Source organism: Heptranchias perlo, chromosome 4 (assembly GCF_035084215.1).
Source record: "Heptranchias perlo isolate sHepPer1 chromosome 4, sHepPer1.hap1, whole genome shotgun sequence".
NCBI lineage: Eukaryota > Metazoa > Chordata > Chondrichthyes > Hexanchiformes > Hexanchidae > Heptranchias > Heptranchias perlo.
The window spans coordinates 58,954,879-58,974,930 of record NC_090328.1 but is presented as its reverse complement, the minus strand read 5'-3'; the positions used below and the strand labels follow the sequence as shown (position 1 = coordinate 58,974,930).

The following is a 20,052-nucleotide window of genomic DNA, read 5'->3' as shown; positions in this document are numbered from 1 at the left end:
AAGGCAGAACTTATTGTCCATCCCTAGTTGTATTAAGAATCAATGAGGGTAATTTTGACTTTGGGCGCTAGTGTAAAACGAGTGACAGATAATCGGCTGCCCATTATAGACCCCTCATGATTTTTATTTCCATTGACTTCAATTGCAATGAAAATTGGGAAATACGTAAAACGGACAGCCGATTCGCTATCGGCCGTTTTACACTATTGCCCAAAGTCAAAATGACCCCATTTGCATAATGTGGGACTTTAGTCACACTGTAGGCCAGACTGGGTAGGGTGGCAGGTCCTTTCCCTGAAGGATAATAGTGAACCAGTTGGATTTTTACGACTATCCAGCAGTTTTCATTGTAATTTTCTGGTACTAGCCCACAAGTTACTAGATTTATTGAATTCAATTTCACAACTTGCTACAGTAGGATTTGAACTCCTAACTTATGATAATTCACCCTGGCCGTTTGACGTGAGCGGTGCTGATGGGGATGAAAATGATGGTCGGGTGCCACCCACCGTTATTTTAACCCCACCGATTCAGGTTGCGGGGGAGGCGCCCACTGCAGGTTAGCAGTTGCCTCATCAATAATGAAAAGATGGGGCCTGCTGACATAATTCGGACCCAACTGCGTATTTAATAGAGAATCGCGTGAATTACACACAGTCCTAGAGCCACCTGCGAAAGCTGCTGCCTGAAATTCCGCTCCCTCCCACGAGCTTCATGTCATCCCCGCTGGCTTTGAGCAGGAGTCAGGATTGACTCATTTAAATGAGACTCGAGAGTTAAAAAGGCCCAGGCCTCACGCTGGCCTTACACTGAACCCTGCAATAGTGAAGTAATTGTGATTCTAAAATGCATTTTTCAACCGCTTTGTAGGTTTTATATACATATATAAAATCAAGGCATTTTAGGTTCTGCTGCCTTTGACCATATTGAGAACGATAGGATAAGAGTATACAAATAAGTGACTTACCTACTTTGGGGAGGGGGTAACTCACATTATAATACTCTTCAAAACATGTGAGTATTGGGCCTATTATGTTTAACGCAAATTCAGCTTCACCATTCGATATGGCTTCTTTATCTGCCCAAACACGAATCTGAAAAAGTATTTGAATTTAAAGTACTGTATTTATAAGTAATCTTTAATTAAAATTTTGATTTCATATTAAAATTCAGCAACATCTCCTCTGTATAGTTTATGTAATTCTGTGTCCTCGCTGATTGATTTGTTATCTCCAGTAACTATATTCCAATTCATACTTCTCACATTTCCTACATTACAACAGTGATTACACTTCAAAAGTACCTAATTGGCTGTGAAGCACTTTGGGAAGTCCTGAGGTGGTGAAAAGTGTGATATAAATTCAAATCTTTCTTTCTTTCTTTCCTTCGTTTTCCTCAAAGTGGCTTCAATTTAGAAGCTGTTAATCCAGTTCATTAACCCAATTTATTATCAACTTGAATTGAGTATAACTTGCTAACATTAGCAGAAGTAAATTTGTTTCAAAATTTCCAAAGGAAAAAAATACACATAAAACTTATAGAAATAATAATAAATATTAAGATCATTGATAATTACCTCGATGTCATTGTAAGTTGTGTTAATGTAATCATAGTCACAAACAGCAAAAGCAGTTAGATAGGTAGACATCTTCACGGTGGTGTTAAATGTGGTAACTTTCCATGTACCATCCTCTTCCAGTCTTTCAGAAACATCTAAAAATTCAAAACATTCAACTTGAGTAATTTCCTATTGCTTTTGCTGTGGTAAAAGTGCTGGCATTATACAGACTCATCTGTTACTGTTCATGGGTTTCGTCTCTGACAGAGATTTGTTTCAAAGAAACGCCTGACTTTGCAGCAGGTGTGATAGGAACCTGGGTCTTCTGATGTTCTGAAAGAATTCATTGTTGCTTAATCCTAAGCAGAAATACACTGGTGATAAATGGACCATTAGCACAATGATTGCACATGAGCTGGTACACCAGACATGTTTGCGCAATGTTCTGGGCATACTGCCACATTCTATGTTTTGTGATGGTGACTGTTTTATTTGTTGTAAACAATTTTACAACACCAAGTTATAGTCCAGCAATTTTATTTTAAATTCACAAGCTTTCGGAGGCTTCCTCCTTCGTCAGGTGAACGATGTGAAAATGAAAACCTTGAAATGAAATCGCATTTATAATTCACAGAACAATGCTTGGTGAGTACAGACAGTTTTTTCAACTGCCCGTTGCCAAGGCAATCAGTGTGCAGACAGACAGGTGTTACCTGCCAGGTCTCACAGAATATACAAATCACCAAAAAAAACAACAAACAAAAAAAACAGAGATAGAGAGGTAGAAACATAGAAAAGACAGCAACTGACCCGTTATATTAAAAACAGATAACATTTGTTCGCTGGTGGGGTAACGTGTAGCGTGACATGAACCCAAGATCCTGGTTGAGGCCGTCCTCATGGGTGCGGAACTTGGCTATCAATTTCTGCTCGACGATTTTGCGTTGTCGTGTGTCTCGAAGGCCGCCTTGGAGTACGCTTACCCGAAGGTCGGTGGCTGAATGTCCTTGACTGCTGAAGTGTTCCCCGACTGGGAGGGAACCCTCCTGTTTGGTGATTGTTGCGCGGTGTCCGTTCATCCGTTGTCGCAGCGTCTGCATGGTCTCGCCAATGTACCATGCTCTGGGGCATCCTTTCCTGCAACGTATGAGGTAGACAACGTTGGCCGAGTCACAGGAGTATGAACCATGCACCTGGTGGGTGGTGTCCTCTCGTGTGATGGTGGTATCTGTGTCGATGATCTGGCATGTCTTACAGAGGTTACCGTGGCAGGGTTGTGTGGTGTCGTGGACGCTGTTCTCTTGAAAGCTAGGTAATTTGCTGCGAACCATGGTCTGTTTGAGGTTGGGTGGCTGTTTAAAGGCGAGTAGTGGAGGTGTGGGGATGGCCATAGCGAGGTGTTTGTCCTCATTGATGACATGTTGAAGGCTGCGGAGAACATGGCGTAGTTTCTCCGCTCCGGGGAAGTACTGGACGACAAAGGGTACTCTGTTGGTTGCGTCCCGTGTTAGTCTCCTGAGGAGGTCTATGCGATTTTTTGCTGTGGCCCGTCGGAACTGTCGATCGATGAGTCGAGCGTCATATCCCGTTCTTACTAGGGCGTCTTTCAGCGTCTGTAGGTGTCCATCGCGTTCCTCCTCGTCTGAGCAGACCCTGTGTATTCGCAGGGCCTGTCCATAGGGGATGGCCTCTTTGACGTGGTTAGGGTGGAAGCTGGAAAAGTGGAGCATCGTGAGGTTGTCCGTGGGCTTGCGGTAGAGTGAGGTGCTGAGGTGCCCGTCTTTGATGGAGATTCGTGTGTCCAAGAAAGAAACTGATTCTGAGGAGTAGTCCATGGTGAGCTTGATGGTGGGATGGAACTTGTTGATGTTATCGTGTAGTCTCTTTAGTGATTCCTTGCCGTGGGCAAGGAATCACTAAAGCCATCCCCTATGGACAGGCCCTGCGAATACACAGGGTCTGCTCAGACGAGGAGGAACGCGATGGACACCTACAGACGCTGAAAGACGCCCTAGTAAGAACGGGATATGACGCTCGACTCATCGATCGACAGTTCCGACGGGCCACAGCAAAAAATCGCATAGACCTCCTCAGGAGACTAACACGGGACGCAACCAACAGAGTACCCTTTGTCGTCCAGTACTTCCCCGGAGCGGAGAAACTACGCCATGTTCTCCGCAGCCTTCAACATGTCATTTGTGACAGTCAGGCCATTACAATGACTAAAAATGGGATGGAAGAAATTGTCTCAAACACAGAAGCTGGCGTGATATTATCTTTCCGACTGATCCAGCGTATCTGGTTTACATGTTTTCATGTAATTTTCAGTGGAAGAAGTTGTTTTAGATTACTAAAATGAATGATCGAATCAACCCGTTCGTCCAATCAAATCATGTATTTGGTAGATCAGAATTGTATCAACCAATGAGAAATGCTGTTTTAGAGAGTTACGGCACGTGACAAAGAAACAAAAATGCGTCACATTGATACAAACAACAGTAGAACCTAAAAATAGATCTGTTGTTTATGAATAAGCTTTCAAAATCTATAAGTGATCCTTAAGAATGCAAAAAAAATTCCTTAATATTATTGCCGATTTGCTAGTGATAAATTCTTCGACAAAAGGTGTTATGCCCACATTTCTAATGTTGGTGGAGATTTCAGACCGTTCACGGAATCAACGTGGACAATATTTTTATGTAGTATAGAGATTTGGGCAGATTTGGTCAGAAATCAGGCTGAAATAGCGAAATATTTTGTGCAAGATCATAATCTACGGAACATTCCTATGCCTAAAAACGTTGGTTGCCAACGAAAATGCGACCAGTATTTCATCGATTCATCAAAACAGAAACGGGGTTTAGTCGCCAAGAAGAAGAATGAAGCTGCATCTGTTGCAGGTAGGCAGAATGTTTAAATATATCTGATATTTTTATTATGAAAACTGAACTAAGATCAAACAAACTTGGGCGAATGAATAAGTTTTCAATTTCTTGCAGTTTTAAAAATGAAGTCTCACTTTTCATTTGTTCATCTTTTGATTTATATATTTTAGTGCTCGATGACTTGTTCTTTATATTCAATGTTCTTAATGAGTTTTCCCTTTCTCTCTATTTTCAGCAGCTGCTACAAGTCCATGCACAGAGAGTGGAGAGCCATCAGGGCCTGCCAAGAACCAAACAAGGATACCGCGTTCTCGTTCTGGACTTGACCAAGCAGTTCAATCTTCCCACATTCTCCCCAAAATCTGCATCATCTGCCGTGGCTCAAAGTATACCACACACTTTAATCTTAAGAGACGTCCTGAAGTTCTGGTGCAATGAGAGTTGGTCAACAGTGGGCAATTACTTGAAGCTGCCCATCTCAAGCAAGACCAGAATCTGCTGCCAAACATCGAGAACCAAGATCGTGTGGCAATAGAAGTTCGCCACCATGCCAGCTGTTATAGGTCTTACACGTGCTTCCTCACAATACAAGATCCTGAAAGAAGAGCGACTGGAGCCACTACATTCAATCAATTTCCAATCATAAGTGGCAGTTGAACATTTTATTTTGTTGCATATTGGCTGATAACAGTTAATACTGTTTTTTTAACATCACTTGGTCATGGCGGTTCATTTTTAAAAAACACTACTTGCTTGCCATGTTATTTTCGGCAGGATTTGTGGTTAATGTATCAGTTTTGACTGCGGGATCTGTTAAAATCTTGATTAGACATACATTGCCTATACTTTTAGCAACTTTTTTTATTCTCTGCCAAGGAGGGGACCACAAGAATCAATTTCTGAAGGGCTTTGAGTTGTACACCCTATAGTCTAAATTTATAACGCAGTGTTTCCAGCATGTGTGATCCTCAAAGTGGACCAGTACGGGTGCTCGGATCACAATGGGTCAGAGGTGAAAGGTATCTGTACTTTCACTGCTAGGGACAAAAAGGAAAATAAAACATTTCCAATGCTAGCAACCTGAAATAAAAATAGAAAATGCTAGAATATACGGCAGATTAGACAGCATCTGTAAAGAAAAGGCTAGTTAGCGTTTTGAGTACATGCTCATCAAAATGTGTCCACAAATTTTCAGGTTTAGAATCATTCTAACAAAGATTTACACCTGAAATCTTTTTCTTTACAAATGTTCACAGGCCAGCGATGAATTTCAAGCATTTTCTACTTTATTAGACTATTAGGTCTATAATTTCCTGGTTTCTATATCCCACCCTTCTTAAATAATGGTGTGACACTGGCAATTTTCCAATCCAAGGGGACAATTCCTCTATCAAGAGAGCTTTGGACGATCATGATGAAAGAATTTATAATTTCCTCACCTACTTCTTTTAATACCCTGGGGTGGAAACTCAGGTCCTGGAGATTTGTCAATCTTCAGTCTCATTATTTTCTCCAGTGCCATTTTTTACTTACATTGAATCTAGTAAGTTCTTCCCTTTGATTTTTAAAAAAGTTTTCCTTATATCTCTGGTACTTTATCCTCTTCCTCTCCTGTGTTCCAAAACCAGAAGATTCTGCAGTGTGCCAGCAATAGGCTTTGGAATGGTCCTCCTGTCACTTTCTCTGATGGAGCTATTAGTAAGATGGTGCATCCTCTGTTCTTCTACTTCTGCAGGCATGCTGCTGTAGGAATCCCAGTCCTTGTGGTGACCAGTGATCTCTGCTGAGATTCCAGAATCCTTCATCCATGGTTGTGCCACATATGTTTTGAAGTTCTACAGAACTGGTCTTTATTGCATCTTGGATTTATGGATGCCAAAGCCTTAAGGTCATCATTGGAGTTGCTCTGATTGTGCTCACACATTGTGTGACTGAAGGAAGGAGTAGGCCATTCAACCCATTGAACCTGTTCTTCCATTTTGTTAGTCATGGTAGCTCATTATCTTTTTAATCACAATTCTCTGCAATTTCTCCATATGCATAACCTTGAATAACTCTATCTATGGATTCCTGGAGCAGTGCATTGTACATTCTCACAACCCTTTATGGGAAGATTTTTGTCCTGGATTCACTTTTAATTGGCTTAACTCTACTTTTAAAATCTTATCCTTTTGTTCCGGAATCTCTTACGAAAGGAAAGAGTCATTCGCCATCCATCTTGTCAAATCCCTTCATTATTTTAAACACCTCAATCAAATCACCTCTTGGCCCCTTCATCTCTGAGGAATAAAATGGGTTTATCAGATCTCACATCATAGCAAAGTGGCATCATCCCAGGTATCATCCTGGTGAATCATCACTGGACCAGACCCTTCATAAGGTGGGAGGCCAAAAACTGAAAACAATGCTCCAAACTTGAGCTCTGTATCACATCCTTGCTTTTATATTCTGTACATCTTGACATAAAGCATAGTGACTCATTAGACTTTAAAATCACTTTTTGCAATGTAGGCACTAGGTTTAATCATTTTATACACCTGGACGCATAGATCTTTGTTTATAACCACACCCCATGTACACTTCCAGGGGCCTTTACATGGAATGGACACATGTCAGAAAATTGGCTGCCAAACCTTGAGCACCTGATTCACAAGGCACCCGATCTTATGATTTAAGGCTGAGTAACAAGGTCACACTCCCAGCGTGTGGGACCTCATTAAAATATGCAGTTCCCATTATAAAAAGTCAGCCCCTGAGTTTTATGAATTTTACTGAGGCTCTGCCAACAGTGCGAGCTTCATCCATAAAAACCGAGCCTACAGGAGTCCTTAGGAGCTCGTCCATTGAAATGTGGGAAAGTGAGGGGGGGTGAATGGGTGCTGTGGTTATACGTCTATGTTCCGTTGGCTGATTTTGCTTCATGCATTAATAGGTTTTTCTGGGTAATGCTCCATTTATGAACCTTGGTACATTTTTTCATTCCATACTTTCCTATATTATTTTTGTTTGTCCCTAGTTTAGATGTGGCACTTTACAAAGATATCCCTTTAAGGGTTCCAAGCAAGCTCCACAATTGAAATAAAGAGGAATTTTTGATAAGCAAACAAATGCAGCATGTATTTTGGTCACATCTATCACTGTCCTGGGACCTGTACATGGACGTGTCAAAGGAATCCTCATTTCACCATCTCCACTTCACAAGTTAGGCTGCTACACAATAACCTGCACAGACCATCTAGATCAGGAACGGCTCTTCCCATAGGAATGAAGGTTTCCACATCATGAAGCTTTCATGTCACCACATCCTTCTAAGCCACCCAGGAGACATCGGTCATAGTACTTGCATCAGGGAAGTTTGCAAAAGACAACACCTCCATTACTCTTCCTGTGGATGGAGGCATCGGTTGGATAGGGTACAGAGCTTTCTTTGGGTGACAGGGTTTACTAGAGTGGAAGGATTTGCACATGCAACCTGTTTGGACATCAAGGCTCTTGATACCAACTTAATGGCTTTCAAGAAGAAATGATTAAAGAAAACACAACAGTACCAAAATGGGAGGTTGTACACATTGTGTGGAAGAATGTCAGGTGGGAATGGAAGTCCAAACTTCCTTGCACTTACGTAATGTTCAAGTGGTTTCTGACCATAGATATATCACTATGCACTTTATTATGTAGCATTCCATGGTGCCTGTACTATTTGAAGGGGAAGAAACATTAGAGATGGATCTCAGGTGACCAGGACTATCCTCTGCAACTATCGTTCTGGCTTTATTGAGGAAGCACCTAACAACAGGACTTAGATACCTCAGCATCTGTTTGCTCTTCCTTGTCTACCACATCCAAATAAGTGTGTCATGCAGCTTAGGCACAAACCACTAGACAATGTGCACAAGGAGCATGAATGTGCACAATGCTCGAAATGTACCTCCCAGAGGATGCAAAAGTTCCCAACTTTAGTTCGTGCCATAGTTGATAGGGCCCACAAGAAATGCCAACAAAACTGAGAAGTACAATTACCTGATTGATCCTGATATCAGAATACTTCTCATTTTGAGCAAGGTACACAGTAATTGGATGGTTCCATTCACGTAGTTGGCAACCTCCCTGCATAAAGCTAGCATATGTTTTTAATGGAAGGTGAAGTTCAGCCCAAAATAGTCAAAATAGCGGAAGCTATATTACAACATTCACCACAGTCCACCCCCCGAGCTACAGCTGCAGGCGCACCTGTTCACTGGCCCAGCTGAACTCTATCTTTGCCAGGATCAAATAGTTCGGACTTTCATTCCCTTCTGACATTCTTCCATCCAAAATGTACTACCTCACATTTTGGTACTGTTACGTTTTTGTGATCTTTTATCCTTTCTCTCTATATTTTTGGGTTCTGTATTTCAAGTTACTTTCATAGGTGAGTCCTTATTCCCTACATCCTCAGGATTATTTTACTTAAACTGACATCCAGATAAAATTCATAGCACCCAGATAATAAACAAGAAACCTTATATTATTAGATTATTTTGGATAAAGGTTCTATGCCATGTCTCCACACGACCCTATTTGTTTTTGGAAGCAGTGGAGTAACATTACACTGGACCTTGTTTTACGCTATGACTGTCAAACAAATTTATTGAACACTAATAAAACAAGCAGAGGCACAACATTTATATTTAGAGTAGTTGTTACAGTGTGATAATCCATCATATATAGAAAATAAATGTTCACAACTCTATTGCTAAAGTTATGACGTGTATTACTTTTTGGAAAGTTGTTTCTTTTTAATCTTTTCTCCATCAACTATGGACATTTTCTGGCTTATTCTCTTCAAGGGTACCAGTCAGACACTTTCTCCTTGAAGACTCCAGATCAATTTCATTGGTTTGAAAAAAGGCAGACTCATAAAGCTCTAGTTACTGATTCAGGGTTACTTATGAATTTAAATAATCGTCTGTTCATTTCAAAAATCTACCAGTGAGACACTTATTTAAACAAATCATACAGCATGTTTGTATTTGAATTGATTAGCTTTCTTCCTCCCTCAAGCAAACTGCTTAAAGATCTATTAACTAATCGTCTCAACAATGCACTGAGTTAAATTGGGGCATAATCTCAGAATTCAACTATTTTTAACTCCTAATGTACCACGACAGAATTAACGAAGCCAATGCCAAGTGAAATCTTGGAGAAGAATGAAGCATTTTTGTCACTGCTACGTTAAAATTCAATCCACACACACTGTTATTCACAGTTCACTATAGTTCAGTATTATCAGTGAACTTGAATATTCTCCCATATACTCCCAAATGCATAACTTTTACTTAGAACGAAAAGGTGACGACCCAGCACTGAGGAGGAGATCACTTGTCACTCCCTTCTAAACTGAGAATGTCCTTTTTGCCTCATGAGGTCTCCACTACCTCGGGATGCTGCATTCTGGTCCACAGAGCCAGCAACTCTTGCTATATAATGCTACCCAAACTGAGTAATAAAATCTGCAATCCTATCTAGACCAGCTTACATCACTTCTGCAATGACACAAGTGAACTGTTCACCATTTCCTGCTTGTGAAGGGTCCTCCATTTATCAGTGGTCCCATGAGGTCTGAGTCACAAAGCAACCCACAGGTCCTGTAGCCATGTTGGACCTCTGTTCAGCAGTAGCCAGCTGTGTCTTCCAGGTTCCCTTCTTCATCCATCATCAGTAACTCAGCCTACGTTCCTTCCTCAAACTCACTAAACCCCTCTGAAGTATCTGGTGTTTGCTTCAAGTTAGGTGAGTAATGCAGAGTGCTGTGGTGATTGTGATGTTGCTGAGGGACCAGGTTGATTTTACAAGGTTTCTCGTATTTCTGTAAAGATGAAGGTGATGCAGGATGAGCAAATATGCATTGTTCTGCATATTATTGTTGTAATGATTGTACACGTTATAATTTGTGGAGAAGCACAAACACTGCTTTAAGCTGATGAGAGTCAAAACCTTTCGCACAGTGAATGTATATAATTATCTTTGCATAAACCAGGAGAATTGTTGTTTCCATAAGCTCTCCTAGGCCTTGCACAGCCTCCCAGCTTATCATCTCCATTTATAGCCTCCTCATAGCAGGCAAGGAATTGAGATGCCGTATGCAACCACCATTGTATCCTGTTGGCAGCTCCTGAAGGCTGTTGTCTTCTGTAGTGAAAGATCAGGTTGCATCGCATGAGAAGATATTTTGCTGAGACAGGGAAAGAACTCACAACAGTGTGTACATTGATCAATGTATAGACAGGATGACAAATGCGTAATCTGGGCAGAGAGCCTCACTCACTGGAAGCACAGATCAAGAAGTCGCTGACACACTCTCTGTGATTTTCTGTCCATCAATTTTAAATGACTGGAATTTTAACTAATTCAAACTAATGAACAGAAAATCACAGGGAGAGTGTCCATGATTCCCAATATGTGCTGCCGATGGGCATTTCTCCCAGCCTGGATAGCACATTAATGCAATTGGCTCCATATTGCTCAATAGAATAAAATGTCAAGTACTTTAGAAAAGCAAAGTGAGGTACTGTACTCTAAGATTTCCGTGTCATATGTGCATAAGAATATTACTGAACAATCTTTATCAGCTGCTATGATTAGCCATACCCATTTATAGGCATGTAAGATAACTGGCCATCAGACCCATATATAGTAGTAAAAGAAAATTAACAACAATTGCATTGCTTACTTTGGCACCTTTCTTCAAATTGGGCATCTTCTTCTGCAGATCATTTCAGATGTGGTGTGCGGTGAATACCACATTAATTCCTGAATGAATTTCTCCCACCTCTGCTGGGCCTTTTTCTGATTTATAACTTGCCATTCTGAACTGTAGAGGACATTTCACCTTTCTTTGATGCCTGTCTACTGAAGGACCTCTACGGAGGCCCTTCTGTATCTTACTCCCTCCATCATCACTCCGATTTACACATTGGATAGTGAGGTTGATGCACTGAGCATTATTTAGTGTTCACATGTCTATTGGTGGAGTGAACACATACCTCAGCACACTGCAGGTACATTTTGATTTGCTTCTCAGTTGTATGTTAGTTGTAACATGTCCATATTCTAAAATGCACACTGGGCTGATTTCTACAGTACCCATTACTGGCTGTGAGACTCCCCGATGGCAGAGCATACTGGGAAAATCAACCCTACTGAGTAAACTTGGGTGTTTCTGTGATTGCGCTAAAAAGGGAGAGAAATGAACTTTCATTTAGCTCACAGTAAATGCACTAAGGAGTTGAATTTCAGCAGCGGTTCGCCCCATTGTCCACCATAATTTTGTTGGAAGATATCCAGAAACTCCAGAGAAATAGTCTAAGCGTTTATGTTGTCTGTCTGGGGCTTCCACAGGTCTTCAGCCATGTGACGTGGAGGATTGAGGGAAACGCAGCAGATATTCAACCCCTAAGAGAATATTATACCTCATAGGGAGAAGAATTGCTCTGGGCGCTACACGTAGTGACATCGTAAACATGTTCTTTTCAAATGTATTTACAATGTTGCCACACAGCGATCTTCCCCACTGGTGCGACAGATTAGAAGGAATTTGTACATGCGATGCATGGATTGGGTTTGCTCATCAGTGACATCTCTCACCTCAATGAGCCCAACCCTCCCTCCCTCTACAATAACAATATCCATACGCGTTTATGCATTCGGTTAATTGGTGGAAGCACCCAGTAGAATCAAAATCACTTTACTACAGAAACAACTTCTTGGAACATGTGTATTTTTTAGCTATAAATGAGGACATATCAGAAGTAATTTCACAAAATCACACTCCTGGTCCGGAGCCTTGTCCCTTGGCTGCACATCTCAGAAATTTGGGTGCATGCTTCCCATTACTGGGCTGGATGATAATGGGAGGTATGCACCTGAATTCCTGACATGCAACCATTGGAGGGTCAGGGACCACCCTGGGAGTGTGAATTTTTTTTAATGAACCCTATCATGATTATTCCAATCTCTTATTTTGCCTGTAATACTGTATCCTGAGTCATGAGCAGAGGAACAAAAATTTGCTCAAAAGAATGATGGTTGTGGGGGACAAAATTACACTTTTTATTTCTGATTTTTTGTGACTCTTTTGGCAAATAAAAGTGTTGTGGTTTTGGCCTTTTTTAAATATCAGGATTTCTTTTTCTTTTCCTAATTTCTGTCCTTTATTTCTCCTTCACATTCCTTCTGTTCTGTTAAAACCTCATTTCCCTTTCATTGGCCCTTTCATTGATTTATTTTAATTTTTGTTTGCTTTAATTTCAAGCTCACTTGTTAGTTTGTTTAATCTCCTCCATTTCTTAATTCTTATTTTTAATTTTGTTTATTTATCTTTTCTACATTAGCATATTATTAGACCTTGCTCTATTATATTTCCATGACTTTTCATGCACATTGGAGGGAAATTTCCTCGGAGCTGCTGCCGCTCTGTACCGTAACTTTACCTGGAATGTGGTGGGAATAGGGTTTCCTGTAAAGTTACAGTGGCAGCAGCTCCGAGGAAAGTCCCAGCCATTATGTTATAATACAAGCTGTATTTGAAGGTGTGTCGAGAGGATATCATTCCAACATTTGTTCCTTTTCTATCATTAAACACTGGGAAGAGCATCCTGGTAGCACTGCCTGTGGGCCAGAACAAGACAGCACAATGCAATTGTGCAAGAATAATCACAGTTACAAATAGCTCTGATGATGCAGTTAGTTAGCTTGAAGAAGTGACACCAGTCCCCTCAGAATGTAGATGTGATGGAGCAAGTGGTGGTGGCAGAGGGGGAGCAGGAACCTCCTGGTCAGGATGCCTACATGGCAGACATCAATGACCCTCTGTATTTGCTGCAATGTGATGAAATTGGGCAGCCATGTCATATTCCTGTTACTCTTCAGTGAGAAAGGAGATAAAAAGTGCTGGCAATACATGAACAATAAATCAGTCACTTTTCTGATACATGTGTGGCCATCACATTAGATGATGTAGTCGTGTGCCTGCCATTTGCATTGCTGTGTCTCTGTTCTAGGTTGGATGCAGGTGCCTTTGCAGCAGATGGTAAAGCTCTGAACTCGGTTCCCTGCTGGAGGTTGTAGAGGCAGTTATCCATGGTTATTGGCAGTAACTGTGCTCAGACCTGCGATAATGGTTGGTGATATAATGACAGGTGTGACCAGCGTACCGATCTTCCTGGCCTGCCTTCTTTCATCTTGTACCACTTCAACTATGAAATACTGTATTTGGAATATTGTATTTGGAATTCATCCAAACTAACACCATCATTAACTTTACCTTTACTTGCTGCACAGCAGTTTTTACCTCAATGCCTTACGAGCTCCCATGAAAAGTTGATATTGGAAGAAATCCTTTTCATGTACAATTTTCATTTCTTCCCATGCTGCAAAATCCTGTAAATGCTTCACTTCAGTGATTTGCAGATGTTTTAATGAGCAATAGTGAGCAATTTTTTGGTGGGTGTTTTAAAACATTATAATGAGCACAGAGAAATTGTACCCCAAAAAATTATTTCAAAAACTCCTCTTTTATCTATCAATCTAATTAAAAATCTTACAACGGTGCTTCCTGTCAACAAAATGTTATTTCTTATTGTCACTGGAGGTAATTTTCACCTTCACTGCTTGGATGGTAAACTGGCAGAGCAGATCACCCGCCTGTTATAGAACCTGCCCAGCTTTTAATTCCAATGTGGAAATGTAAATCGAGTGGGCTCTATAACAGGTGGGCAATCTGCTGTGCCAGTTTATGGCCAAAGCAGTAAAGATAGAATCATAGAATCATAGAATGGTTACAGCACAGAAGGAGGCCATTCGGCCTGTCGACCTGTGTCAGCTCTCTGAAAGAGCAATCCAATTAGTTCCATTCCCCCGCTCTGTCTCCGTAGCCCTGCAGGTTTTTTCCCTTCAAGTACTTACCCAATCCCTTTTGAAAGCCATGATTGAATCTGCCTCCACCACCCTTTCAGGCAGTGCATTCCAGATCATAACTACTTGATGTGTAAAAAAAGTATTTCCTCATGTCGCTTTTGGTTCTTTTTGCCAATCACCTTAAATCTGTGCCTTCTGGTTCTCGACCCTCCACCAATGGGAAGAGTTTCTCTCTATCTACTCTGTCTAGATCTCTCATGATTTTGTACACCACTATCAAATCTCCTCGCAACTTTCTCTGCTCTAAGGAGAACAATCCCAGTGAAGGGAGTCACAAAATTTCACATGTTCCCCCCACCCCGAAGATTTATTGGAGTTATTAAAGAAACCCTGGTGTGACTGTTTTAAAAATCCAGGATCTTTCAAAATGGCTGCGGTCAGACTCATGGCCTAAAAGCCTGCAGCATTCTCTAACAACTTGGCAGGCTTCGTGTCTCAGACAGGTTTCCTTGCACAATGCAGTTGCATTCAAGCCCTGAGGCAAGCCATCAACATGGCCGGCCTACACATCAAAATTCGAGCAGGAAGTGATCGCAGGACAAAAGGTGAACCATCAAGGTACATTCGGAACAATGGTAAAGCAGTTATGAAACAGATCAATACAGGAACCGGCCATTATGTAAATGGGCCAGAGATGAGGTCCTTTGTCTTAAAACAGTTATGGAACTCATCAATACAGGAACTGGCCATTAATGTAAATGGGCCAGAGATGGGGTCCTTTGTCTTACATTTTCGTGCTTAAATCAAACAATAAAGCAAGCTGATGAGGTACGAAAAAAACCTGTTACCAGGAGGGTATAACTGGGAGCCTCCCAGTATCTCTCTCTCTCTTCTCTCTTCGCCTTGTGGCAGGGGTCCTGCTGCTTGCTAGCAACCAAGAAGGAAGGCCATCCAGTAAACCTCGCAAACACATGTCGATGGCAGCAGCAGGAGGCCAGGCCTTTTCATCTGTTTCACCGGTGAGCATTAATTTTCTGGCCGCCACAAGACAACCTAGCATAGGTCTAAGGGTGGGGGTTAAAGGGGATATTGCTAAACTTGTGATTTTAGAATTTTCCCTCAATGTGTCCGTTTCTTCCACCCCTTAAAGTGTAAGACTGTATTGTATCTATAGCGATTTCTTTATCTTCTGTATAATACTGTTTACCTTGTAGCTTTAGTTTTCTTATTAATAAACATTGGTTTTCCTTGTACCAATCCACTGGTCTGTTAGTCTGTCTTTGTTACCGCCCGATAAGTCCTCAGCTCAGAATCAGGAAGGGGTAAGCGATTCGCAACCGCACAGCGGGCAGGGCAGCTCAGGAAAAACATAACTGGCTGACCTATAATAAGCCCGAGAAACAGTAAAAACCCCTTACACCAGCTTCTCCAGCCTATCCACAAACCTGAAGTCCCTCACCCATGGAATCATTCCAGTAAATCTTTTCTGTACTGTCTCAAGGCCTTCACATCCTTCCCAAAGTGAGGTGCCCAGAATTGGACACAATACTCCAACTGTGGCTGAACCAGTGTTTTATAAAGGTTCATCATAACTTCCTTGCTTTTGTACTCTATGCCTCTATTTATAAAGCCCAGGATCCCGTATGCTTTTTTAACCACTTTCTCAACCTGCCCTGCCATCTTTAACGACCTGTGCACATATACCCACAGGTTTCTCTGTTCTTGCACCCCCTTTAGAATTGTAGCCTTTAGTTTATATTGCCTCTCCTTGTTCTTCCTAACAAAATAGTTCACTTCGCACTGCTCTACGTTAAATTTCATCTGCCACGTGTCCACCCATTCCACCAGCCTGTTTATGTCCTCTTGAAGTCGATCACTATCGTCCTCACTGTTCACGACATTTCCAAGTTTTGTTTCATCTGAAAATTTTGAAATTGTGCCCTAAACACCCAAGTCGAAGTCATTAATATATATCAAGAAAAGCAGTGGTCCTAGTACTGACACTTGGGGAACACCACTGTATAACTTCCTCCAGTCCCAAAAACAACCGTTTGTCACTACTGTTTCCTGTCTCTTAGCCAATTTCGTATCCCTGTTGCCACTGCCCCTTTTATTCCATGGGCTTCAACGCTGCTGACATGCCTATTATGTGGCACTTTATCAAACGCCTTTTGGAAGTCCATATACACCATATCAACCGCATTGCCCTCATCAATACTTTTTCTTACCTTGTCAAGTTAGTTAAACATGATTTGCCTTTAACAAATCCATGCTGGCTTTCCTTTATTAATCCACACTTGTCCAAGTGACTGTTGATTTTGTCCCAGATTATCCTTTCTAAAAGCTTCCCCACCACTGAGATTAAACTAACTGGCCTGTTATTTGCTGGGTTTATCCTTACACCCTTTTTTGAATAATGGTGTAACTTTTGCAATTCTCCAGTCCTCTGGCACCACCCCTGTATCTAAGGATGATTGGAAGATTATGGCCAGTACCTCCACAATTTGCACCTTTACTTTCCTCATCAATCTAGGATGCATCCCATCCGGACCTGGTGACTTACTTACTTTAAGTACAGACAGCCTTTCTAGTACCTTTCATCAATTTTTAAGCCCATCCAGTATCTCAACTGCCTCCTCTTTAACTGTGACTTTGGCAGCATCTTCTTCCTTGGTAAAGACAGATGCAAAGTATTCATTTAGTACCATGGCCATGCCCCATGCCTCCAAGCTTAGGTCTCCGTTTTGGTCCCTAATCAGCCCCGCCCCTCCTCTTACTACCAGTTTAGTGTTTATATGCCTACAGAAGACTTTTGGATTCCCTTTTCTGTTAGTTGCCAGTCTATTCTCAAACTCTCTCTTTGCCCCTCTTATTTCTTTTCTCGCTTCCCCTCTGAATTTTCGATATTTTGCCTGGTTCTCACTTGTATTATCAACCTGATATCTGTTATACACCCCTTTTTCTGCTTCATCCAGGAAGCTCTGGCTTTGGTTGCCCTACCTTTCCCCCTCATGGGAATGTACCTAAACTGTACCTGAACCATCTCCTATTTAAAGACTGCCCATTGTTCAATTACAGTTTTGCCTGCCAATCTTTGATTCCAATTTACCTGGACCAGATCCATTCTCATCCCATTGAAATTGGCCCTCCTCTAATTTAGTATTTTTACTCCAGATTGCTCCTTGTCCTTTTCCATAGCTAATCTAAACCTTATGATACTATGACCACTGTTCCCTAAATGTTCCCCTACTGACACTTGTTCCACTTGACCCACCTCATTTCCCAGAAACAGATCCAGCAATGCCGCCTTCCTCATTAGGCTGGAAATGTACTGATCAAGGAAGTTCTCCTGAATGCACTTCAGAAATTCCTCCCCTTCTTTGCCCTTTACACTATTACTATCCTACTGTATATTAGGATAATTGAAGTCCCCCATTACCACTACGGCTATGGCTCTTACACCTCTAATTTCCCTGAAAATTTGCTCCTTTATATCCTTCCCACTAGTTGGTGACCTATAGAATACACCCAGTAGTGTAATGGCACCTCTATTGTTTCTTAACTCTAACCAAATAGATTCTGACCTTGATCCCTCCAGGGCATCCTCTCTCTCCAGCACTGCAATATTCTCACACACTGCCACACCCACCCCTCCTTCTATCCTCCCCTATCTTTTCTGAACACCTTGTATACAGGTATATTTAGTACCCAATCCTGCCCTTTGTTGAGCCTGATCTCCGTTATCGCTACAACATCATATTCCCTTGTGGATATTTGCGCCTACAGCTCACCAACCTTGTTTACCATGCTTCATGCGTTTACATACATGCACTGTAAACCTATCTTAGAGCTTCTTGTATTCCCTTAGTCTGATCCCACCTAATACTGTACTATTTTTAACTCTTGTGGTATCTGTCTCTCTCAATCCTTTGTGCACCTTGTTTCTCCCTTCCAATGCTACATCCTGGTGCCCATCCCCCTGCCAAATTAATTAGTTTAAACCCTCCCCCACAGCAATAGCGAAACTTCCCGCGAGGACACTGGCCCCAGTTCTGTTGAGGTACAACCCATCTGGTCTGTACAGGTCCCACCACCCCTAGAACCGGTCCCAATGCCCCAAGAATTTAAAGCCCACCCTCCTGCACCATCTCTCCAACCACGCATTCATCTGCTCTATCCTCCTATTTCTATACTCACTAGCCCGTGGCACCGGGAGTAATCCGGAGATTACTACCTTTGGGGTCCTGCTTATTAACCTCTTTCCTTGCTCCCTAAAATCTGCCTGCAGGACCTCATCTCTCGTTCTAGCTGTGTCATTGGTATCGATATGGATGACGACAAATCTGGCTGTTCACCCTCCCCCCTCAGAATGTTCTGCAGCCGTTCAGTGACATCCTTGACCCTGGCACCAGAGAGGCAACATACCATCCTCGAATCATTTCTGGTGCAGACTTAAAATAATGAAAAATGGCTGAAGGTTACAGCAGAAGGCTGGCAGCAGGTACAGTAGTGAACCTTATGCAATTCTGAGCATTCATTGTGTGTGACAGCTTCATGGAAAGCTGAAGCTGTGAAAATACCTCACCTCACAACTGGCCCCGGACCAGACAGGCCTCCAAATTAGACAGAACCCCCGCATCAGCTTTCAGACACTGGGGGTCAGGATACAGTCCCAAGGCTCCTCTCTCTCAGGGTTTTCAGGATCTGATAGAAGCCATTAGACTATCCATCCCGCTGTTCAGTAGACAAACAGATCCAGGGCCCAGTATAATGTCGATAGCTGGAGCGGACCTGCATGGAACTATTCCTCAGGACAGCTGCACATGCCAGGTATCCAGCCTATCCCCTCAGAACACCATGCAACTAGCACACAGGAGGCAATGGCAGGCTGCCCAGGCAGATGATCAAAGGTGCAGCCAGCAGCAGCTCTGTCCAGGACTAAGTCACCTTGAGAAGAGGATCACCTCAGTCCTATGAGCCTTTTGTATCACAGTAGGAGCGAACCAACTCTCACAATACTAGGTTGCACCCAGGAGAAGCACTAGAATAGGAGAAAGAAGGGCGTGTTTAGTCACTCAGGGGAAGCACGGTGCGAGGAAGGAGTCGGATGGCTTATGTTCATTTTTGAAGTGCTTGTAGTAAGAGAGTAGGTCCTCTTATTTCATCCTTATTCATGGAGATTATAGTCATTCAGAAAAAGGTGCACTTACTCTGATGTTATTCATAGAGATTATAAAGACTGGCATAGTCATGAAGGGCCAAAAAGATCTGATATAATGTGTGAAGTTCTAGGATGGGTACTGCATTGAAGGAATTGGAGTTTATATGAAGGAAAGGGAGAAGGAGTAATAGCAGTGTTTACAAAGGGAGATTGTTAAACTGTTGAGAACACTTCACTGAGACATTGAGTTCTGATGCTCCTTACAGTCACCAAGAAGTCCTCTAAGCGACAGCCTCCTGATGCTCTACTCCAAGATCGTCTGCCTCCAAAGCAGCTGTGGTCACCTCCCCAGGGATCTTCATGGCCAAGCCATTTTGGACTACAAAGTTGTGCAGGGTACAGCAGGCTACCATGATGCAGGATATTGCAGAACCCCTCCTGATCTATCGAGAAAGTGAAAGCTCCTCTTTGAGATCCTCTAGTTCTCTCAAATGCAACTCTTGCAGAAGCCGTGCCTTGTTGTAGTGGTAAACAATTTTACAACACCAAGT

At 42.1% G+C, this 20,052-nt stretch overlaps 1 protein-coding gene across 1 annotated transcript in view; it reads right to left on the bottom strand.

Moving 5' to 3' along the window:
- Positions 1-20,052, bottom strand: part of LOC137320959 (aminopeptidase Q-like) — a 160,567-nt gene that overhangs the window by 101,964 nt on the left and 38,551 nt on the right. The window contains exons 3-4 of the mRNA XM_067982989.1: positions 1,577-1,713; positions 968-1,094 (exon numbers count right to left, since the gene is read on the bottom strand). Coding sequence (XP_067839090.1) covers positions 968-1,094; positions 1,577-1,713 — 264 coding nt within the window. The remainder of the gene's footprint in view (positions 1-967; positions 1,095-1,576; positions 1,714-20,052) is intronic.